This window comes from Nematostella vectensis, chromosome 6 (genome assembly GCF_932526225.1).
Source record: "Nematostella vectensis chromosome 6, jaNemVect1.1, whole genome shotgun sequence".
NCBI classification, from domain to species: Eukaryota; Metazoa; Cnidaria; class Anthozoa; order Actiniaria; family Edwardsiidae; genus Nematostella; species Nematostella vectensis.
Window position 1 is genome coordinate 4,370,376 of NC_064039.1, and position 24,736 is coordinate 4,395,111.

General features: G+C 39.8%; 1 protein-coding gene across 2 annotated transcripts; it reads right to left on the reverse strand.

Annotated features, from left to right (window-relative positions):
- Nucleotides 1–835: 835 nt before the first annotated feature.
- LOC5506681 lies at nt 836–24,677 on the reverse strand. 2 transcript variants are annotated; one of them, XM_048728542.1, is made up of 38 exons: nt 24,420–24,676; nt 22,651–22,691; nt 22,458–22,542; nt 21,330–21,869; nt 20,585–20,698; nt 20,110–20,183; nt 19,493–19,530; nt 18,616–18,730; nt 18,280–18,336; nt 17,754–17,826; nt 16,967–17,040; nt 16,200–16,273; nt 16,025–16,083; nt 15,859–15,901; nt 15,669–15,746; nt 15,060–15,198; nt 14,598–14,665; nt 13,757–14,489; nt 13,331–13,471; nt 13,047–13,141; nt 12,238–12,442; nt 11,796–11,901; nt 11,176–11,245; nt 10,769–10,796; nt 10,477–10,565; nt 10,336–10,386; nt 9,839–9,970; nt 9,472–9,590; nt 8,105–8,291; nt 7,672–7,850; nt 5,791–5,896; nt 5,512–5,543; nt 5,373–5,429; nt 5,078–5,193; nt 2,956–4,653; nt 2,555–2,718; nt 2,254–2,342; nt 836–1,435 (listed from the first exon to the last, which is right to left on the reverse strand). In XM_048728542.1, the coding sequence occupies exons 1-38, from the start codon at nt 24,527–24,529 to the stop codon at nt 1,318–1,320; spliced, it is 6,297 nt and encodes a 2,098-aa protein (XP_048584499.1). In that variant the 5' UTR covers nt 24,530–24,676; the 3' UTR covers nt 836–1,317. The 2 variants fall into 2 exon arrangements, with proteins under 2 accessions (XP_048584499.1, XP_048584500.1); XM_048728543.1 differs by lacking the exon at nt 18,280–18,336 and having other exon boundaries at nt 24,420–24,677.
- Nucleotides 24,678–24,736: the final 59 nt, after the last annotated feature.

Genomic DNA, 24,736 nt, shown 5'->3' on the forward strand with positions numbered 1-24,736 from the left:
ATTACAAAATGGGTCTGATTTATTACAAAATGGATCAGGTTTATTACAAAATGGGTCGAGATTATGAAAAAGGGGTCGAGTTTATTACAAAATGGGTCAGATTTATTACAAAATGGGTCAGGTTTATTACAAAATGGGTCGAGTTTATTACAAAATGGGTCTGATTTATTACAAAATGGGTCTGATATATTACAAAATGGGTCAGATTTATTGCAAAGTGGGTCTGGTTAATCACAAAATGGGTCGAGATTATTACAAAATGGGTCAGATTTATTACAAAATGGGTCCGGTTTATTTCAAAATGGGTCAAGATTATTACAAAATGGTCCGAATTTATTACAAAATGAATCGAGTTTATTACAAAATGGGTCAGATTTATTACAAAATGGGCAGAGTTTATTACAAATGGGTCGAATTTTTAAAAAATGGGTCAGATTTATTACAAAATGGGTCAAGTTTATTACAAAATGGGTCGGATGTATTACAACATAGGTCCAGTTTATTACGAAATGGGTCGAGTTTATTACAAAACAGGTCAGGTTTATTACGATAAGAATTTTGAAACCAGTAGCCACTCAGGCAGGCAGGGAGACGGAGAACGTGGACTCTGACATAGAGTCCAAGAGGCCCAAATATGGGCAAACAGTCTTACACAAGTAGAAGGGCGGCTGAGGCCAGTAGAGGATGGGTTTTACATGAAAGCGATGTTCACGATTCTCAGATGGCCCAGAAATTTGTGAGTGATAAAAAGTTATTAATATAGCCATACACTATCAAAATATATGAATCATTGGATGAGAGAGATGCTTAGAACGGGTAAAACAGGACAGTACTATTAAAACAACATTGTTTATTCTCTGATTATTGTTGTAGTTAATAAAAATGTGAAACGATAAGAAAATATCATATGAACATTCCTGAAGTCGCACACGGATTTTACATACATAGTCATGACATAACAATGTTCTGGACAAGAGATGCTTATTTTTTCCCTGGGTCTCGTGGAACCTCTGTAAGGTAACAGCTAAATTACGCTGGAAGCAAAGGTCCATACCGCAAGCACCCAGCTTACAACAACAGCCGGCAGAGAATTACAGTGACATGGAGATCTCCCCAAGATGCAAATGTAAAACAGTTACCTAAATTACTTAACAATGAGACGGAATATGAATGATCAGTGAATAATCAGTAAATGATCGAATGTTTGATCTGGTTTGGTCTGTACAGTTCAACTGGCAAAAGTCCAAAGGGCAGGTCTTTCACCGCATTAATAGTCTTCTAAGGTATTTCTGTTATGACTGCGGTACTTTGGGGCCATCATAGTAGTCTGCCACGGCATTCTGACGAGCCACAATAGCATCTTAGCTCCTTGTCCTGGACGCTGCCAACCTCGTACATGTAGTCCCAAGTTAGCTCCGAGCCAGCGGGGATATTACTGTCAAAAAATGGAACAAGTTAGAGCCAAAGTCATGCTATAAGCGATAGCCAAGCAAGCAAGTGCTTTTAAGCCTCGATCAAACGAAGATGAGAGTCGATTAATGTTGTACTCTTTCTATCTAACACATGGTTGCAATCAACGGTCTTTGAGAGTTTATGAAAGTAGTCATTTTTTTATCGAAGAATCAGCCATATCTGTATACTTTTTGTGAAAATTGCTTCTTGAAAAACTCCCGCGATCAAACGGTGACAACTCTCATGTCAAATTCGAACATGTTAAAGGTAATAAGAGTCGATAAGTGCGTGAGAGTACATGGTGATGAGAGTTAGAACTCTGATCGACTCTCATTTCGGTTTTATCGAGGATAGAGCAACGAGAGGCCAACCAAAGGAGAGGGGAGGGGAGGGGAGCAGATGCCTCCTCCATTCTTCCCCGTGCTCCCCCTCGTATTCAACCACTCAGTCCGACCCAATAGACACGGGTTCGTTGTAGGTTTCTACATCCACAGCCAAATAAGCAAATTACAAACTTTATTTATTTATTTGTTTGTTTGTTTGTTTATTTATTTATTTATCTATTTATTTATTTGTTTGTTTATTTATTTATTTACAAACTTTCACCGTTAAAAAATGGTGGGGGAAACACAACAGAGCTTGGCTCCACATAAAGTGCACCCTTTCGACTAAGATATATCTATTATTAATAACTAATCTAATCTAAATCTAAAACTATTTAACTAAACCATGATGTGAGCAAATATATAAAATGAGAATATGAATAGGTTTGGATTAAAACAAATGCTCGCTACGACTTACTGTTGGGCGAAGAAAGCAACCCAAGGGAACCGTAGATCGTGGGTGTCGATGAACACATTCTGAACAAACAGATTCGGAGAGCAACTATGCTGTGGGAGATAAGGGTCGCATTATTACTGGCTTGAAACACAATCATACTCAACCCTTTAAATCAATGTGCTTCTTAGATAAGTCTAATCAAAGAACCAAGTATGCGTCACCTAGAAATTGTTGGCATTGTAGTAAACTAGATGACTAAATTCGTATTATGACTGCGAAGTATTCATCGAGTACCCTTATATCAAGACATGTTGGATCTTACGTTAAGGTAGCGCCCACAGTTGCCATAAGCTTTGGCGTCAATCACGTAACAGTGCTCTTCGCCGAACAGACTCCTAGTAGTGGGACGCTTGGTCGAATCTTCCACCGCAGGACTGACTGGACGCTTTCCAGGCTGTGTTGATCGGAACAGACGAGGCATCGACACTAAAGACAAAACTTAGTAAGCATACGTAACAAACACTTATCATGACAGAGCGCTATACCACGGCCACCGTGACAGTTTGTTTTATGCACTAAGTGAAAAGTCACTTTGAAGACACGGTGTGTTATGTTTTGTTAGGTAAACTGTTCTCCACCTGTGCATTACTGTTTCCGGTTTTGTTTTTTTAAATTGTTGCTCAGCAGAGAGTGAGACTGTATACAAGTAATCCACAAACCTACCTGTAGCTTGGTGGTTCGATTTCTTTGTCACTATAAACCTACGAGCCCGTCGCGCATGCGCAGAAGACTGCTCAAATGATGCCTCAGACGACCTGGTCTCGAGTGAATCTGCCCCGAAGGAAGACTCGGAGTGTAGACTAGCCGGAGACGGCGGGAAGGATTCCACGTCTGCAGCAGGAGATGCAGAGAACAGCGGCAAGTCATCCATGGGGGTAGAGGCATTCTCCACAGGGTCCCCCCCATCGGTCTCCGGTGCCACGCCCCGAGACTTGAGTCTTGAAATCATATCTTGCAGGTTGATGAGCCGTGAGTCGTCTGCGGTTACCTTGGTAAGTGTGGGTGGTTCTTGGTCCGGTTTAGGTTTTTGAGCGGCAAGTTTGCTCAGGTCATCTGCTGATATTAGGTCTGGCACTGAGTCAACAGCGGTCTCTGAGCTAGACGGGCGATCAAAAGGACGTTCTTGAGACTTTGCTGGAAGATTATTGCCAGATACCGTCTCAGAAGGGCTATTACTATCGATGTCCATCGGAGTATCTTCCCCTTCACTTCCTTTTTTACTATGATCACCACAATTTTGTGACGTGTCTTCTTCAAGTCCTATTGACGTATTGACATCCAAAGTATGTATGGGTTTCATTTCCGATATAAGTGCTGCAGTGGAAACAGTTCCCTTGCATTCTGTAACAGCTTCGTCAGTATTAGCGTCTTTAACTACATCAATTGTTGATGAACCAGAGGTCTTTTGTATATCAATTGTATCTGCATTGTATTTTGTCTCTAGTTTTCCCGTAGATTCTTCCGAACTTGTGTCGGGCGTTGTTTCGCTCACACTTTTAGCTTCTTTAGTCGTCTTGTCTTCAGGTGATGCATCACTGCATAAGAGATTCGTGTCTGTAGAAAGATGGGCATCCTCTTTTTTACTCGAATCCTGAGGGTTCTTGGTATCAATGCTACTATTAGTACTATCTCTCAAGTCCAACTCCAAGTCGGAAGCTGCGCCCCTAGCCTCTTTATCAATATCATCACGGCTCTTTCCCTTCAGATCTTTTGTATTTTCAGGAGTGACTGGCTTTTTCTCTGTTGCAGTGATCTCTACATTAACATCACTTTCGTCACCTTGCTCAGGAGCGGAGATCTCCTTCCCATAAGGATCGCTTGCCAGATGATCTTCTTGCGACTTGTCCAATTTTCTAGTATCAATTGCTTTCGCACTTTGTACACTCGTACCTAAAGCAGACTCATTGTCTACATCCGCACAGCAAGACTTCACCTCTGCTGCATTTGCGCTCGCCTGAGTATCCCGCGTTGCTTCTAAATCATCATTCCTGCCAGATTTCCCAGCTTGATTACCCTTAACATCTGATATCTTTAAGTCAGGTTCTTCCGTTTCCTTTCTAACTTTGACTCCATCAACATCTCCCTTTTTACCGCCGGCATTGTCCATGCCCAAGATAAGCTGATCAAACATGTTGCCGCTACTCAGCAGGAATCGTGACTTCCTTGCGTCGCCACTCACATCGCCAGTTATGTCTTCATCCTCACCCTCACTCGTCAAGTCGATCACCTTCACCGAATCTTTGGATGGCTTTTTAGGGAAACCCTGTGTGTTTTCTTTAGCAATAGTTATCATATGATCATAAACTCCATCACTAACATCTTCAAACTCGAAGTCACTTGTCTGACTTGCGCCGTCCAAGTCTGAAACGTAAGAAGACACGTTTTATAAGGAAAACAGTAATACAGTTGGGAAGGTCATCGCTCTACCTGCAGCTGGTGTACTGAATTATGAGGGAACAAATGCAACATGGTCGCGTCTAAGGCACATTGCTTCCAACATATGAAGCAGGGTCGAAGAATTGAAAGATCGGAATTGTTGTTATTGTGCATGATATGGATGGTTTGTACTGCTCCCAGGAAAAAAAAAAACACTTAGAGCAAAAGAAAGAACCAACCAACCCAACCCACTCTCAAACCCGGAGCCCAGCTTTGAAAGGCACAGCGCTACAAGGCGATGCTCTAGCTTGCCACCTCTCGTAAAAGCGGACTTCCTTTTTCGACTAAATAGTGGAAGATACGTGAAAAGATAGTGGAAAAGCTCATCTGACAGTCTTTGTGTACTCACCCATCTTAGCTTCCTGTTGCGAGGGTTTGGACTTTTTATCGGAATCTGAAGCACTTGAAGAACTGATTCTTCGGAGCACGATGGACCCTGGGTGGGCGTTCCCTGGAGCAATACACCTGGAAAAAAAATCAGTAAGGAAATCTTCAGATTTTTTAGACGCTTTGTTAAGCAAAGCTATAAATTCGATTTTTACAGGTTTTATGGTCTGAAGCAAGAATTCACGGTAACTGTATAAAATAGCTAAAACTTAAGATTTAATATCGAGTACATCGATAAAAGTTTTAAATAGGCTTACCACTCTTCTTGGTTCATGGTGACTGTTCCTTTTGACTTCTGCTCATCTAAGGTAGATCTGAGAATAGATAATATATTAATATTTTAATGACATACCGCCTAGAAGACTTATCTAAGAGGACTCTTTGAATGTCACATACCCCTTCTGTTGGTTGGGCTTTTTTCTTGTGCGCTGAAAAGAAAATTATCAGTTCAGTGCGGTTCGTGGGGTGCTTGATCTGAACATTAATAAGGCCACGGATAGTCACAGCATAATTGCCACATGATTACATTATATTAGATAACAGGGTGGTCATAATCTTTCAACAGAGGCTAGTCACGAACTACAAGTTGAGAATGCGATAAGGGGACAGAGTAATTCCATTTATAATAGCGCAATTTATTTTCTATAATAGGAGCACCCAACACTATAACTTTACCTTTTCTCTTTTGTTGAAACCATCCGTTGAGGAGCACATGCTGGACGTAAAGCTTTCATTGCTGATCACGGAATCACTTTCGGACGATTCTGCATCGGAGTCGAACCTGAAAAACACAGAGATAACCTTTCATTCACCTGTTACATTTAACTTTGGTTTTTCAGAAATTTCAGAAGGAAGGAACACCCTCTATATCTAGAGTGTCAACAATAAAATGAAATGACTGCGTGTGGTTGGAGAGATACATAATTATAAAGAATGACAATTAAGTACCGATGAAAATGCGGGAAACGTGGTATTGAATTATTCCATGAAATACAAACATCAGAGCAACTATCTATGGCTATTTTCAGAAGCACCCCTTCGAGGTCTTTTTCTGAGGACGTTCAGTGGACTTACACATGGTTATTGTCAGAACCACTCATGCCCCTCCCCTCCAGGGTCTTGTCAGTAGAGACGATCATAGCCCTTACCCTTGGCTGTTGTCAGAGCCAATCCCTTCCCCTCCCTCCCCTCCAGGGTCTTGTCAGTTGAGACGATCATAGCACTTCCCCTTGGCTGTTGTCAGAGCCAGTCCCTTCCCCTCCCTCCCCTCCAGGGTCTTGTCAGTTGAGACGATCATAGCACTTACCCTCGGCTGTTGTAAGAGCCAGTCCCATCCCCTCCCCTCCAGGGTCTTGTCAGTTGAGACGATCATAGCACTTACCCTTGGCTGTTGTCAGAGCCAATCCCTTCCCCTCCCTCCCCTCCAGGGTCTTGTCAGTTGAGACGATCATAGCACTTACCCTTGGCTGTTGTCAGAGCCAATCCCTTCCCCTCCCTCCCCTCCAGGGTCTTGTCAGTTGAGACGATCATAGCACTTCCCCTTGGCTGTTGTAAGAGCCAGTCCCATCCCCTCCCCTCCAGGGTCTTGTCAGTTGAGACGATCATAGCACTTACCCTTGGCTGTTGTCAGAGTCAATCCCTTCCCCTCCCTCCCCTCCAGGGTCTTGTCAGTAGAGACGATCATAGCACTTACCCTTGGCTGTTGTCAGAGCCAATCCCTTCCCCTCCCTCCCCTCCAGGGTCTTGTCAGTTGAGACGATCATAGCACTTACCCTTGGCTGTTGTCAGAGCCAATCCCTTCCCCTCCCTCCCCTCCAGGGTCTTGTCAGTTGAGACGATCATAGCACTTACCCTTGGCTGTTGTCAGAGCCAGTCCCTTCCCCTCCCTCCCCTCCAGGGTCTTGTCAGTTGAGACGATCATAGCACTTACCCTTGGCTGTTGTCAGAGCCAATCCCTTCCCCTCCCTCCCCTCCAGGGTCTTGTCAGTTGAGACGATCATAGCACTTACCCTTGGCTGTTGTCAGAGCCAATCCCTTCCCCTCCCTCCCCTCCAGGGTCTTGTCAGTTGAGACGATCATAGCACTTCCCCTTGGCTGTTGTCAGAGCCAGTCCCTTCCCCTCCCTCCCCTCCAGGGTCTTGTCAGTTGAGACGATCATAGCACTTACCCTTGGCTGTTGTAAGAGCCAGTCCCATCCCCTCCCCTCCAGGGTCTTGTCAGTTGAGACGATCATAGCACTTACCCTTGGCTGTTGTCAGAGCCAGTCCCTTCCCCTCCCTCCCCTCCAGGGTCTTGTCAGTTGAGACGATCATAGCACTTACCCTTGGCTGTTGTCAGAGCCAATCCCTTCCCCTCCCTCCCCTCCAGGGTCTTGTCAGTTGAGACGATCATAGCACTTCCCCTTGGCTGTTGTCAGAGCCAATCCCTTCCCCTCCCTCCCCTCCAGGGTCTTGTCAGTTGAGACGATCATAGCACTTACCCTTGGCTGTTGTCAGAGCCAGTCCCTTCCCCTCCCTCCCCCAGGATCTTATCAGTAGAGACGATCATAGCTCTTACCCTTGGCTGTTGTCAGAGCCACTCCCGTCCCCTCCCTCCAGGGTCTTGTAGATAACACTGTCATCCTCGAGATCAGAGACACTAGATTCATAGCCCTCTTTAATCTTCTCGACGACCTCGATATGATCCAGCTCTGCCAGGTACTCATCCCCATAATCACGACCCTCCTTATTAGCCATCTGAAACCACAAACAATCAGCTCAACTTCTAAAGGACACCCCATCTATAACAAGTCGACGTCAAACTTCTTTTGGATCATTCGTTCAAATCAGTACGGATAATGTTTACTCTGAACATGTTTCAAAATCAAGAGAGGCCAGAAATTGAAAGACTTGCACATAGCAATTTATAAGTCAGACAATTACAGTAGTCAGCCTATCATTTTTTTTATGACAAAATGGCGGTTCACAAAGCGTTTTTTTACAAGTCGCACCTCCTCATTCATGATCTGTCCCGAGTAGGTACAAATAAATGTCCCACATGGCACGTCGTCTAGAGTGCGGAGACCCCAACCCCGGCTCTTGGTCTTGAACACCTGTAGCCTCAGCTGAATGCCATTCTGCACCACTCGGTTGAAACATTGGCTGCTACAGGCGCAGTTTGAATTGCACTCGTAGATGCTGTTCAATGGTCAATTGAATAAGTTAAGAGGAGCCTTAAATTTTTATTTTCGGCAGCAGAAATGCTGGCATTGTTTTTACATAATATTGGTGATACTTACACATTATCGTGACATACACTGAGACGCATTATCGTGACATACACTGTGATACACTATCGTGACATACACTGTGACACATTATCGTGACATACACTGTGACGCATTATCGTGACATACACTGTGACGCATTATCGTGACATACACTGTGACGCATTATCGTGACATACACTGTGACACATTATCGTGACATACACTGTGACGCATTATCGTGACATACACTGTGACGCATTATCGTGACATACACTGTGACGCATTATCGTGACATACACTGTGACGCATTATCGTGACATACACTGTGATACACTATCGTGACATACACTGTGACGCATTATCGTGACATACACTGTGACGCATTATCGTGACATACACTGTGACACATTATCGTGACATACACTGTGACGCATTATCGTGACATACACTGTGACGCATTATCGTGACATACACTGTGACGCATTATCGCGACATACACTGTGACGCATTATCGTGACATACACTGTGATACACTATCGTGACATACACTGTGATACATTATCGTGACATACACTGTGACGCATTATCGTGACATACACTGTGACGCATTATCGTGACATACACTGTGACGCATTATCGTGACATACACTGTGACGCATTATCGTGACATACACTGTGACGCATTATCGTGACATACAATGTAGCACATTATTGCGACATAAAATTTGAAACATTATCGTGACATACACTATGACGTACTATTGCGACATACTTTTGTGGCACATCACGGCATATATGACACACTATTTTGAGATATAATGTGACACAAGGTGACACACTATCAAAACAAAACTATTGTGACATACTATTGTTACACATTATCATGAAATATGTGTTATACACTATTGTGAAAAAAACATCATTACTGTACATACCACAGTGATATAAAAATGTGATACACTACGATGACAAACTGTATTAAATTTTGAAACTTGTGCTTCACAAGAAAATGATACCAGTAAGGAGAGATACAGACTCTATGGAGTTGATAATCAATCATTCTTAGTGCGAAAACATTGAGGATGTAATCACTGATCAAGGTTACTCACCCAGTGGGAATACAATCCATGAGTCTGCGGTACTCATAGCTGCATGTGTTGTCTTCCTTGCCATCAATGGCTCCAGATGCAGCTATAGTTAGCTGTGCACATGAGCACTTAGACTTATCCTAAAACAGCCCCAAAGAACCGCATTGGTACAAAAAGACACATGACAGGCAATCAAACACTATACAAAATACTGGAAAAGCAACTTAGGTGCAACATGAAATGGAATCAACAATAGGCAACATAATTATAATCAATAGGATATTAATAGAATCTAAAAGACTGAGAGACACAAAATGTGTGAACAGACAATCAGATTCAAGGGATGAACAGACATTATTATTATTATTATTATTAAATCCATCACTACCTGGCAGTTATCAGTGCAGTCACAGCATGCCAGGAAACCTGGGTCCAAGTTGATGCTCACACCCTCAGCACGGATTCTATTACTGACATAGTCAATAGGAGGTGGGTATGTGTTGTCTAGTTCATTCACGACCTGTAATAGTAAGGCAGGTAGGGTTAGCATCAGAAACCTATCAGTCACTTCTAGTTATTTGCTTAGCAATGATGTAGTGACCTCACACGTTTTTCTTGAATATTATAAAAAAAAATGTCCCGAGGGGGCATCAGGGGTGGATCCAGGGGTGGGCCGAGCGGGCCCAAGCCCTCCTATTTTCAGATATTTGGCTTAAAATAACTTGAAATATAAGGAAATCCACGGAAAAACAATGAATACTGGCCCCTCTTTCTTGAAACTCCGGCCTCCCCTTTCTGGAACTTCTGGAGCCACCCCTGGGCATGGCTGCCCATTTTCTTGGGAGAGAAAAAACCATGCCAGCAAAATTGCCAAAACGATCTTACCGTAATAGGGAGGTTTTCTGTTCCATGAGAGATGTCCGGGATAATTGGTATCTGTAAAACGGAAAAATGAAGAAAACTTTAAAAAGCTAACAAATGATTTCATGCTAATGGTTGAATCTAGGGTCTGAGTGTTGTACTTACAGTAGAAGATATTGCTGTGTCTGAACATGAGATCTCAGGGTCAAAGCTGAACTGGTCAATTGTCACATTTCTTGTGCATGTGGTCGTCACTGTAAAGATATGAAAGATGTGAGTCAAAAGCGGCAATATATAATATACGACCTGGGTTAGTTTTAATCATACAAAAATGAGAGCAAACCACATAAATAGAGGCCACACTGTTTTTAGTTAGAAATTAAAAACAACCAGCAACAGAAGATAAGTGACATGCTCTGATGGCAGGGTTTTGAGGTGGCGTAACATAGCTACTCACAATATTGTCCAACTTCAGCTATTGATTTCTGAGACAGAAAAAAGACATAGTCAGTACTTGATATGGCCTGCTCATGCTAACAATTATTAGTTAAAAAAATCAAGTTATTAGTCACAACTTACAATATAAAGTCTAGAGCCATTGCTGATAATCAAGGCATGGTTCAAATGTTGTATATTTGACAAATCTAATTAAAATGAAATCTAGATGTTTAAGTTATCTACTGTAATATTAAGATGGTACAAAATGTTTTAATTGAAAAATGAATGCAAATGACATAATGGTAGATCCATAGTTCAATCTATTACAAACTCAGCCATTCTATACTAAAACAACCCTTTCATTTATAAGTTATAAGACGAATTTAATTAGTCAACTACTCTGCCTGACATACACAGTACACTTACAAGTCTTCTGTTACAGGGAGCCCGGTAATAAACTTCTTTACGGCCCTTAGGGTGACGCCGACTGAACTCCCTTTAAATGAATAATTTTGGTTAGTCAGACAGAATAAAGAATATTACCACGTAACTAACTATATCTAAGAGGTGGACCATACCTTTTCCAGTTCTATATTTAGGAGGTGGTTGGACCATACCTTTTCCAGTTCTATATTTAGGAGGTGGTTGGACCATACCTTTTCCAGTTCTATATTTAGGAGGTGGTTGGACCATACCTTTTCCAGTTCTATATTTAGGAGGTGGTTGGACCATACCTTTTCCAGTTCTATATTTAGGAGGTGGTTGGACCATACCTTTTCCAGTTCTATATTTAGGAGGTGGTCGGACCATACCTTTTCCAGTTCTATATTTAGGAGGTGGTTGGACCATACCTTTTCCAGTTCTATATTTAGGAGGTGGTTGGACAATACCTTTTCCAGTTCTATATTTAGGAGGTGGTTGGACCATACCTTTTCCAGTTATATATTTAGGAGGTGGTTGGACCATACCTTTTCCAGTTCTATATTTAGGAGGTGGTTGGACCATACCTTTTCCAGTTCTATATTTAGGAGGTGGTTGGACTATACCTTTTCCAGTTGCACAGCAGTGGGATGGAAAGGAAGTTGTGGTTTATGAGCTCTGCCCTGTCCAGTGTTTCACTGATACCACAGTGAGGTCCACATTTGTGAGGCCCTAGAGGTTAGGAAAAGTACGGTATTAGGTGTTTAAATACGCTGTTCACAAGCTTTCCCAAGGGTTTTAGAAATACCACAGTGCAAGGAGCATAAAATCTTAGAACCAATAACAAGCATTTATGGTTTATGTGTGCAAGTATGTTAAATATATTTTTACATTTTGCGTTGAAATTTTAAACAATTTGCGTTAAGATTTCATTTGGGGTTGAAAGTTATTACATTTCGCGTTAAGATTAGATTTTGAGTTAGTTATTACATTTTGCAGCGTAACAAGCCCCACTCACATGGTTTTGTTAAACATTACATGTGTAGTAATATCCATATATGTACTCACCAACAACTGCCGGCTTGGGCAGGAGTGGTATGATGGGGTCTGGTTGTCTTATGACATTAGGGACAGCTTTCTGCACCATGAGCCTCTGTTGAATCAGGGTAGCAACATCATGTGCACGCTTGTTGTTGGCAGGAATTTTAACTATTGGTGCCTGGTCGCTGATACGAGAGTTGCGAGAGCTCTTCAGCCATGGAGCCTCCCAGTTCTTGAAGCAAAGAAGGTTGTCAATGGCTAAGCAAAAAACATATATCTTCAGACAACTTAATCTTATATCTCAAATAATAAATCATCCTGGAACCTTACTTATTTTCTAAATATATATTCAAACTTCTATTCAAATATATATTGAAACTAAACCCTGCGCTATGTTTGAGAAGACTACAAATATATTCATATATTATTTGCTAACTTATAATGATAAATAAGTCATGCATCTGTACTGATACAATCCTCCAATGGAGACATACAGCACAGGCACTTGCTCTTCAAAAACAATAATAAATAACCAATGTCCGTGAATGGGGGGTTAGTTGTGGTTGTAATGTAGCTTCAACATGATGAAATTAGTAACAGCAATAATAACTCAAGAGGCACAGGCTTTGCTGCTCAACCTAGAGGCCCTGTCTTCACATTCTGGTACGATAAGGAGGTGCTATTACCTGGCTTTCTGTATAGGGGACTTAAAATCCTTTGTCTTCTCTGATAACCAGGTTAACCCATAGGCCCCACTGTGTTGGGCTGGTTGTATACAGTTTATATTACAATGATAAGTTATCTCCCAGTTTTACATACTGTATGATAAACATTACCATGTTGGTTTTGGCTGCAGACATTAACAGCGCACTACTTTCAGGATCGATGTTGTAAATACCAACTTCATTCATCACCGAGTCTTGCTTCTTGACTGCAAAATAATTAAAAATACATAGCGTTCATCAAATTTTAATAGTTTTGTTTGATTAAATTGTGGTGTTATATAAAAAAAATGTAAAATACAATCAAGACAACCATTTCTATAAAAGAAGTCCTACCAAAATAACTTCACACCTGATTCTCAGGTGTTTCACATGTACGACATGTTAGTCATACTTACCCAGTCCTGCCGTTGTTCTCTTCCGTATAGTACTGGCCTGGATAATGGAAGCTGTACTGTCGGTGATTCCACTGGAGTGATCATAATAGAATACCTCGCTATTGATTGGACCGCTACTTACAGATACCATAGTTGTGAAACCTTAAATAAATGATAACATGGTGAGGAAGGTTGGATTGAAACACACTCCCCCAGAGATCAGAGAATTCAGAAAACAAGTTAAGCACACTGTAATTTGCTCAGACCTCCAATTATTCTAACGCACCTATAGCCAAAATAAAAGTCCTCTTCCAGCAATGTAAAATATTGTCAACTGTATTGTAATGTTATATGGATATTTTTATTATAATATTGTATCAACTTGCATGTAACCTCTATATTGCTTTTGTTATAAATAAAGTTGTTTGGCTTGATGTTGTTGTTTACCTTGTGAGGCAGGTCCGCTGATACCATTTTTTCTTAGGGCTGCCTGGCCTACGGTCTGAGTACCCAGGGTCTTGTTACTTATCACTGGCTGGAATCTTGGACGTTTAGAAGCTTCTTGTCCAAGTATGAGGTTGTTACCAGGCGGTGTTGGTGTGTTGCTTGGTGGATGCATGTTGTTGGTGTTACCAGGCGGTGTTGGTGTGATGCTTGGTGGATGCATGTTGTTGTTGTTACCAGGTGGTCTTGGTGTGTTGCTAGGTGGATGCATGTTGTTGGTGTTACCAGGCGGTGTTGGTGTGTTGCTAGGTGGATGCATGTTGTTGGTGTTACCAGGCGGTGTTGGTGTGTTGCTAGGTGGATGCATGTTGTTGGTGTTACCAGGCGGTGTTGGTGTGTTGCTAGGTGGATGCATGTTGTTGTTGTTACCAGGAGGTGCTGGTGTGTTGCTAGGTGGATGCATGTTGTTGTTGTTACCAGGTGGTGTTGGTGTGTTGCTTGGTGGATGCATGTTGTTGTTGTTACCAGGTGGTGTTGATTGGCTGTTTGGAGGGTACATGTTGTTGGAGTTAGTGTTGTTATTAATCAGAGTATCTGTGCTCCTGGACAATCGCACCATGGAAGGTCCTGAAGTAGAAGTGGATGAGGATGAAGACTTCTGAGGCCCCCGAGTATTTGGTGAAGACCTTGCAGTACCAGACGGAGTACCAACAGAAATATCCCTCTGACTTTTTTTCTAAACAATCAACGTCATCATGTTAGGTCAAGGCTCCCTCTGGGTTAACAAAAGATTAATGAAATGGGCTTTTCCATTTTTGGGTTTATCAATAAGTTCTGTGCCTACCTGCTGCTGTTGCTTTTGTTCTTGTTTCGTTTGCTGCCTCTTCTCTTCAGTTTGCATTTGCTGTTTTCCTAATTATATTTAAAAAAATCATTCAAAGATTTTTATAAATTCTGCATGTAAGAATATATATTTCAATCATAAATGTATTTTTTTGTTCTGCATGCTCACTCTCTCCTTGAGGGTGGTAACACAGGGTACCTAATCTCAGCACCTAATTTATGCCCCACGCCTCCCCAACACACACCCATTTCAAAGAGAATGTCATTATTGTTCTACATTTATCTGAAAAGAGGATACATAATGCAGAAAAGAGGATACCTAATGCAGAAAACTAGATTTCCAAGCCACAAAAATTAGTCTATGGCTGAAACCAGGCATCTCCTACTGGAAAGTTAGGCAGCTGCACATGGTAGCCCTTCTAAGAGACCTTTGATTCTATATCTATCAAAAGACTCTTTATACCTTTTGGATCTGTTTTACTGTAGAGTGAGAACCCAAAGCAAGGTTTGGTCAAGCCATAGTCCACATAGGCCTCAGCAGGGTTCCTTGAGATCTTGCGAGATCTCTTGTTTTTCTTTGCTGATGAAATGCTACCATCCACCTAAACACATCATCACACAACCATCAAAGGTTTAATAATCATTATTTTAGATTGCTCAAAGGATAGGTATAGAATACTAAAAAGAATAATTGTGAGATGAGTATTAGTTCAGCGGTGTGATAATCTCAGAGTTTGACCAAAAATGGATGCTACAAGTATATATTGACCTACAACTGATTTCACTACACAGTCATGTTTTTCCATTCAACATTCACAACTTGACTGAAATCAGTTGGTATAACATGGCCACCTAATAATCAGTTACCTGACCTGTCTTATAAATGATAAGGATTTGAAATCTTTACACATGTGTAAGAAAACCATCATTAGAGTTGTGGAATAAGAAATCTAAGGGATGTTCAGAATAAACTAATATTATTGCATCAAGCAATTGGAATGTGTGATTACACCAATGTTAAATCTGAGAACGAAAGTAAAATTGTTGTGTGTTGTACTGTTGAAATAATTACCAAAGCTTTGTAGAGAGGTTCCAGCCTTGTTGAACCTCTATAGATCCACTCTGTGCGATTGTCCACTTGAAACAGCATCTGCACAAACACAGAATGCACCATAAACACCAAATACGTAGAAAGCCATAGCCTGTAGTAAAGTAAAGTACATTATCAGTGAGAACAAGGGTACACAGCTATGTACACTCACCTTTACCAGACTGCAGTCTATCTCCATAACTTTTGCCTTCAACCTGGTAAGATAATAAAATGACCGTCGATTTTCTAAAGCATTCTTAGAAATGTTCAGCCTATGTAATGGCCTCGCAGGATGCACAACAAGTCTTTAACACAAATCATTCTGTACATTCTCTTACCATTTCCCTCTCCACTCTGTCTTAACCCAGTGTCCTGTTGTAAGCTTCACCATAGGTCTCTACAAAACAAGAATAGTGATAATTCCCACCAGTTCACTATAAGTTTACAAAGAATAAACATCTAAAAGAGTCCAAAGTAACACAGAATAATACATGGCTATCCCTGAAAACTTACTTTAGGAAACTCTTCCAAATACTCTTGAATAAATTCTTGCGAATGTTCAGCAACATCATCCCATACTTTTTCACCTGGAGACAAAGTACAGAAAACTAACATCAACTGTCGGCTTTCTCTCTTTTTCAAGCCTTTCTGTGGAATAAGTAAGAGTGGTGGGAGAGAGAGTGATTGAGGTAGATATAAAGTAAGCATAAGTCTTTAGGAGGTTTAAAATAACAACACTATACATATTCCAACACAGAGAACATATCCTAAAATAAAATCTATATATCTTAGATAAGAAGATTTTTGGTTAGGAATCCATAATATAAATCATTTAACAATTTTTATCTTGGTCGGGAGACAAAGTATCTTATTCCAATTTTTTTCTAAAATTTGGGTATCTATATTAATTAGCTTATAGTCAGGGGTGATAATAATAACTCTTAAATCAGGGTACGAGTCAAACAAGTTACAAGCTTTTTATTAATACAAACTTGAAAGAGTTATGCCAGCCCACCCCTTCCCAAAACATCTCATCCTATCTTATTAAGTAAGCAAGTTGGTGTGAAAACGGAGCTCAGCTCAGCCTCCCCTGTAGTTACAGTAAAATCTTTGCATTGCTTGTACTTCTGTGGGGTCGTTTTAAAGGAAGCAAATCATGCTGCCATTTTATATTCCAACTCAGCTCTGAGTCAAACAAAGAATCTCTTTCCATCAGTAAATTCAAGCAACTATGAGTAACTGAGCTAATTTTTGGTCAAATATTGTTACTCACGACTGACCTGTGTGATAAACATGGTGGAGCTTGCTTGCGGGTAGGTACTGAGCAAAGCCATCATCAAAGAAAACGAGAAACCTACAAAATAAGTATGTCACACAACACATTTTATGTACTGTTGATAACAAGCTTTAAAATTGATAAAAGACAAATAGCGAGTTTATTTAAGGGTGGTGGGACATTTCTCTTAGGGCCTTTGCTAGGAAAACTTCAAGACGTTATAAATCGGCCAAACATTTGTGAAATGGAATGAATTTAGACATTTACACTGTTAATGAATCTCAAAATTTTGGTGACGTCATCAGGCAATGACGTCATCACATGAGGTCACAACAGAACAATTATATAATCTTAGCTGTTGAAGTATTTGCAATGATAAATGTAGCTTTATAAAATTATTCAGGAAGGTGCCTAAAAAGTTACGTATGCGTTTTCGATTCTTCTAAAAAATAAAATTTTTGCACAATTTTAATTTTTGTTTTTCCACTCTTATCTAAATAATTCCTTCAATTTTTAAAATATCGGAAAATCGATACATAGTTTTGTAAACGGCAACTAGGTGAATATTCTTTGCCTAAAAATCGCAATCAATCCAAACTTCTCAAAGATTATAGAGTTGGAAACTCAAACCGAAAGTAGAATTATCTACGCATGTGCAATTGATTATGGAAAACAAATTTTCAATGACTATTGTGCATTTATTTATTGCTTGTAAACAAAGAACTGTTTTTTAACCGTTTCTAGTCTTCCTTTCTCTTTGGAGCCCCAGGCTACAGTTTTCAAGTGAGTACCTGTTTTTGTTTTCTTGGCAAGCAATCTCTGCCACAATCCCAGCATAAAGTACATCTAGTTTCCCATATGGCCCTGTCAAGCACACAACCAGACAATAACCCTGAATGAATAATCCATGCTAAAAATAAATCAGTGCAATAAAGGGAATGACAGACAAAAAGTCAAATCACTTCTATTAGATAACACAGTCTTCAGAGATTAGGCACGGCAGTTGTTAGGAAACTATTAGGCAACCTACTGCAGTATACAGTTTTCTTTTTAGCGTAAATATTTCTTTGCTCAATGACCTTTTTTCATAATTTACAATGACCATTTGTTATAATTATTGGACATCTGTACATGTACTTATGACTGTTGCATGCTCTTATTTGTCAATTTTCAATGTGTTATTAGAAGACACATGCACGCTTGGTGCCAACATGCATGTGTGCGCACATCTAATGTATTAGTATTGAGTATGAGTATTGGTTTATCCCCAGCCCAATGGAAAAAGTAGAAGAGATGAAAACATGAGTGAGGAACCACCTTCCTGTGTTTTCCGCCACGAGGCATTCTCTTCCGCCGTCTCCCTGGGTCTAAGGGCTAAAGAAGGAAAGTTTTTTATAGGAGTTAGCTTAGAAAAAGTGATGACAAAACAAGTGTAATTTATTATTCATTGTTTCCCAGCCTCTAGAGGTTCAAAATAACCTAAAATGGGTTAAGATGTAAGCAAAATGCAGCTGTCACAATCAAGCTGCATACATGTCAGGTGAGAGTTAATTGTAGTAGGCTGGGTATCCTTTTAAGGGCAATTATCTGTATAACCAATTTGGGGGTTTTGAGCTTAAAAAAGTTTTCTTTACAAAAATAGTCTATACCTACCAACAATTCTACTGCCAACACATAGGATGGATGCATGTGGATGGGCCACTAGAGCAATGTGTTTAGATGTCAGAAGGCCTCTAGTCCCCTTATCAAACTTGACTTTGAATTTCACCTAGGACAGACAACAAAACAACATCTTTCATATAAATCAAAAACTCAAGGTCACTATAGTTATAAAACTGTTCATTTACTTTTAACCATTTCTGTGAACACCACCCAGAATCAACCGCGATAATCTTTTGTATTCCTTTCCTTTGGTAAACAATGAAAGGCTTGAACATGGTAATTCATAACGCCATATTTACCAGCACATAATGCACCCTTTTTATTTGAAAATGACCTGCAAAATCTGAATCATTATATGTGTGCCATTACATGTGGAATCCACAGTTTTACTGTTAGAATACTTGAAAAATTGTTAAAACAAAAAATAACAAACTTCTAAATAGCCTTTTAGCACAATTAAAAATTAAAGCTATCTTTAGATAACAAAAAGTTGTGTAAAATAGAGCCACCATAAACACAAAAGAAGTGGTAATAGAATCGGCAATTAATAGGTTTAGTTTACAAGCTAATATATCCATTAAAGAGTAAAACAATACAAACAAAAACTAAAGTATCATTGGTCGTTTTCCATTTCTCACTTTAAGCATTCAATTTTATTTCATGTATCCCTGCCTGTACACAGATCAGGTCATACAGTACCACTCCCAAACCTTTGCACATGTGTTTGCTCGCAAATGTTGTTTGTGATTTTCGCAAACAGTGTACATATGTTTGAAAGTTATAGTGTAAGAAAACATAGCATGGGTGTCACTACTAGGACACCACCCTTTACACTGTAGATGCAGCAATATTTTTTCCAATCACTTACTTGCTGGTGTCTATCTGTCACAACTTTCATAATTTCTCCTAAACAAATTACAACAGACATGGTGTTAGAAGGTAAGTAGGCTTGATTTATTAAAAGATAAAGAAGACCAATGTAATGTGTATCCTAATCATCAAAGGGATTGAGCATAGATGACCATAGGGGCCACAGGGATAATTTAACCCCCCTTTCTTTTTCACTTTGCATTCAATTCTAAACCAGTTTTATAAAATTTATTCAAACTCATAAAATAAAATGTTTAGTATTATTATGGTGCAAGTTAACAGTGACTCGTGATCAAATGTGCTTAACTTGTACTTCTGACTGGTGACTGACTTTACTAGACAATAAAGATATGGACTGCACTCTGAGTGATTTATAGTGTAGGTGAGTTAGCGTGTAAGCTATGTCACTTAAGATGGAACCACAGGCCAGCCTTCCTAGCAATTCTGTTTATGTACCGAATACAAGTTGTTCTAAATACAGTATGTACCAAATACAGGTTAATAAAGTGCAATGAAAGACAGGACCTCGAGCTCATCATCTTTATATAAGATGAGGGATTCACCTGTTTTTAAAAACTCTTTCTCAGCAAAAGTATGTTTACACTGCATCCTTACCTGGATACCACAGGTCATCTGATCGCTTCCCAATTATCCTGGTACCTTCCACAAACTTTGGAGGACTTGGTGACCTGAAATCATTGAAATTCAACACTGGACTAATAAAGATTCAATAGAAACAGAGTGAACAAAATCTGTAAAAATTGGAGTACAATAGTGTATACTCTGTACTGTAAAAGAACGGATCTTACAGACTATAAAAGGAGGTGGACAAACTAAAAAAATGAACATCGGGGTGCATAATGCAAAGATGGGATAGCAATTCCTTGAAACAGGAGGTGGATAGCCACCCATTAGTCAACTGTAGTTTACAGTTATCCTAAGAAGTATTCAGTGGCAAGGTGGATAGCCAACCATAAGTCAACTGAACTTTACTGTTATCCTAAGAAGTTTTCAGTACCGAGGAAGATAGCAACCCATAAATTGACTGTACTGTAAGTAGTTAACTGTTATCCTGGGAAGTATTCAGTACCTTCTGGGTTCCTGAGAAGTAACAGCAGGAGGGGGAGGAGATGGAGGGGGTAACAATGGGGCGCTTGCAGAGGCAGAAGTCTGACTGGGGGCAGGAGCTGGATGACTTCTAACTCTGAAGACAAAAAGGTTTGCCATTAAAACACAGTGAGGGTTTACTGTAACTCAGTGTGAACCTCAGGAAACATACATGCTCCATGATATAAAAAGCCCATGCAAACAAATCCAACATCGGCCAGCATGGAACGTTGGTCAACTATACTTCACAACATCTCTCTATGTGAAGTACAAACAGCACTAGTTTTAATGGGCCAACATCTTGCCAGTAATGTTAGTGTTGTTTGCAAGGGGCTAAGGTTGCCATATAGTTACTTCATCTAAGTACATACACACCATGATGACAGTTCAATGCCTTATTGTAATACTAGAAAAAGAACTAAATTAGAACTATAAAAAAAACTTTTAAATAATTTAACAAGATGAACGACAGTTGCCAACAAGTTGAAGGCAGCCCAGGGTGTAGCCAGTATGAGCACAGACATAGATTCAATCTTCACCAAAACGTTCTGAAATAGAGCGATTCTTTTTTCTTCTGAGCAGATTAACACTCATGTTAGCTTGTTTGACTGTGGGCACTCCCCCTGAACCAACACCTAGTTAAATAAAGTCAACCTCCTACCAAGCCTGGAACTCATACAGTATACAAGCCAGATGATTTAATCACAATGTATTTTTCATGATCGCACCTGCTTTCTTCAGTGGTTGCTTGTGCAGGCCCTGTTGTCTGCCCTGGCGTCTTGACCTCGTTCACGGCAAACAAGGGATGGGTGCTTATTGCTGTACTTTTATCACTTGCTGTAGTCCCACTCAAGTTTGTCAATGTTGTGGAGATGGTTTGAATCACAGTGGGGTCATTAGGAGTTGTAATCGGCTTTGGTATCATAGAAGGAGGAGTGAAAGTCATTCGGAATGACTGCTGTGTAGTTACTGGTAAGTTTGAGCTAGCACTGGTTGTCTGCAGGCACAGCCTAGATGCCTGTGTGTTTGGTACCATCTGCTTTACACTGGTGCTAGGGGAATCCCCCCTTGATGGATCTTGTGACTGCTGCCTCTCAGAAGGCAGTGATGAGAGAGATGAGGATATAGGGGGCGTTGGGTTTGGTGGTGAAACTGGTGTGCCTCTGGCATTACTATTTGGTGGCTTTAAGTCTTCGCTGTCATCATCTTCTATAAGAATCACTTCTTTGTCATCACCTATCTCATTATCATCTGGTGCTTCAATAATTCTGTGAATACAAATGTAGATATTTACCACCAGGGATGTTATACTATAAAAAAACTAGGTTTTTCCCTTTTATTTTTCAAACATTTAATTTTTATCTGTTGATGTTTTGTATGCTTGAACGCCATTAACGCATGCAGGCTGGGAAACACCAATGTAGGTAAGAATCAGTAAACATCTCAAGACTCCTGTTACAATTTAGTTATAAATGTGGTGAAGCTGTTAGATGGGTCAGGGATTCTCCATATTCTTTGTGTGTGTATGTGTCCTGTATAAAAACGTTTGTCAGTATAGTCAGAGTAAGGATTCTAATCGAAAGCTAGACAAGATTTAGACTGAATTTTTTATTATTTTAATTGTTTTGTTTTGTTGTTTTATTATTTTAAATTGTTTTTAATTAGGGCTTAACACTTATGATAGGTTATGATACTCAATGAGGTTATGATACTCAATGCTGGTACTGTACCTCAGGTTGGATACGGACATGGATAATGTTACTGATTATGACCAATTCCACCAGTTCTTCCACTACTTGGATCTCCATATCAATAGGAATATAGGAGACCATCAAAATAAATAATTTTCAACTCACGAGAGATCACATGCATCCTCTTCCTGGAGTTGTTTCAGCTGTTTTTCAAGATTTTGGAGAAGTGTCTTGATTTGACCTTGACTCTCTGGAAAAAAAAAGAACATGGAACATAATCCATGCTAGACTTTGTCAATCTTGTAAGAATCAAATAGCAACTCTACACTTGTAACTAATAAATGTAAGTTGATCATACCTGCAATTGATTCAGCTTTACGATCAAGAGATGACACAGGTCTAAATTGTTGCAAAAGAAAAAGAACATTTACTACAAAACATATTTATTACATGTCAATTCTAAATGATATATTATTACAGTACAGCCTGGAAGAAACTTAACAGCATTGCACATATTTTTTGCGCATATTTTGCACATATTTTGAGTGTAGTGCATACGTGGATTTTGCGTGTAAAACGCTGATTGTACTACACGATCGGTGAGTGTAGTTTTCCTTTGTTATGCAGGAATGTTGGCTATTGTTCGCTGGAATTTTTAATGCAGGGAGAACTTTCAAAAATGCTGAAAATACTTTCATACAAAAGCCACATGAAACAAGGACGTTTTAGTTGAAGCGTATGGCATGTATGCACTAAAATAACGTGGTACGTTGTTTGTTCTCTCGGCTTGCATACAACAAAACTGCTTTACCAATTGTGACGATCTTTATAGCAAATTCAAGCTTAGATAGAGGGTTTTTTTTTCGAGGGGTCTGTTTGATGCGCGAGTTTAAAAACAAGAGAAAACAGTCAGGTTTAGTTGCTGCCTACATTGCAATGTCATTGTTTTGAAAAGGCAAGCGAAGATCAACTGTCACCTTGCTCTCTCGGCTTGCGTACGGCTCAAACTAATCGACTACTTTACCAATTGCGATGTTCTTTATAGAAAATTAAAGCTTAGATATAGAGGATTCTTTTTCGAGGGGTCTATTTGATGCGCGAGTTTCTAGCAAGAAAAAAGTCATATTTTACAGTAGTTGCCGCCGACATTACACTGTCTTTGTTTTGCAAAGGAGCGCAGCTAAATATATTAGTTTGATACGCAATGTCATGGCAAGTTGTCATTTTAAAGTTTGAATTTTATTCAGCCGAAAGGGGGCTGCGCTAAGCCCTTTTATAGTGCGGATCCTTGTTCAAGACTGCACTTGAGTTTGAAGCCTGGGTTCTAACACTTCTAATGCAAAACCACATAAACTCAGCTTTGACAAGGCACATCGGGTGAAACACTGCAAATGAGAGCAATTTGTTTACCAATGAAGACAATAATAAACAAGCAAGACAAAACTCTTCTTCAAGTTTATGCCCATGGTGTTGAGCTATAAAAGTTATGTATGATATTGAGGAGTAAAAACTCACTTAATAAAAATGAAGTGTATAGATACCCAAGAGCCGGGAACGCATGCCCAAATACTAGTTACCCTGCAGCCTCTGGGAATTGCTCTAAATAACAAAAGCTTCGTGCTTCAGAATCGCCTTTGATTTCTTAACAATGCTACATGGTTTTGTATTGATAAATATGATTCATATAGCTAATTTTTCAAAATTATAAAAGTTACCTGGGATCTAGTATTTAGGCATGGGTTCCTGGCTCTCGGGTAACAAGACACTTTTAAATAAAAAAAAACAATTTAATTTCTACTTAATCTTAATTTTATCTTAAAGAGAGTAAGTATCTTGCAAAGAACAATGGATAGAAGAGTTCTGTTTATACACTATCAAAAGAACTCTTGGCAATACAGAAGAAGGGTTAAAAGAAAGAGTTAACCTGTCAGAATAAAATAAACTAAAATGCAGAGTGTCATTATTTTCACGACACCCAAACTTGGATGTAACTTAATCAATTGTAACATACACTAAAAATCACAAATTACAAAACGAATTGGTTAAAAACAAAAAAACAGTTGAATATAAGAGTGTTCGGAGTTAGAATTACAGGATAAACAATAAAATATTATCATTTTGAAGTACCTCGCACAAAGTTCCACAAAGCCCGCTGTTTGAAACTCCTGGTCTATAAGGCTTTCTAAATCCAACCCTTCTTCTTCCAGGCCGGCCATCATTGTGCCAATCTCACCCATGGACGCTTTTAGGGCGTCCTGGTGTCCTTGCCTGCAGTTTCTAGTCTTCAGAGTCTACACCTTTGCCGTTTTTTGACGGCTTTCAAAACGCATCACATCACATTCTTTCCTCGTGTGAACGCCGCCATAACTCATGCGTATTTACGATTGCGCATAGGTTCTAGTGGATAACCCGCTGGAGGCTGAACCGGAGGCTCGGTTATGTTA

Excerpts from the sequence above, each read along its gene's own strand:
- LOC5506681 (XM_048728542.1), bottom strand. The coding sequence starts at position 24,529 with ATGGGTGAGATTGGCACAATGATGGCCGGCCTGGAAGAAGAAGGGTTG. Across the intron at positions 16,274-16,966 it reads CCACCATGTTTATCACACAG|GTGAAAAAGTATGGGATGAT; the intron begins GTCAGTCGTGAG and ends CTTTGTCTCCAG. Across the intron at positions 15,902-16,024 it reads ACAGAGTGGAGAGGGAAATG|GTTGAAGGCAAAAGTTATGG; the intron begins GTAAGAGAATGT and ends TTATCTTACCAG.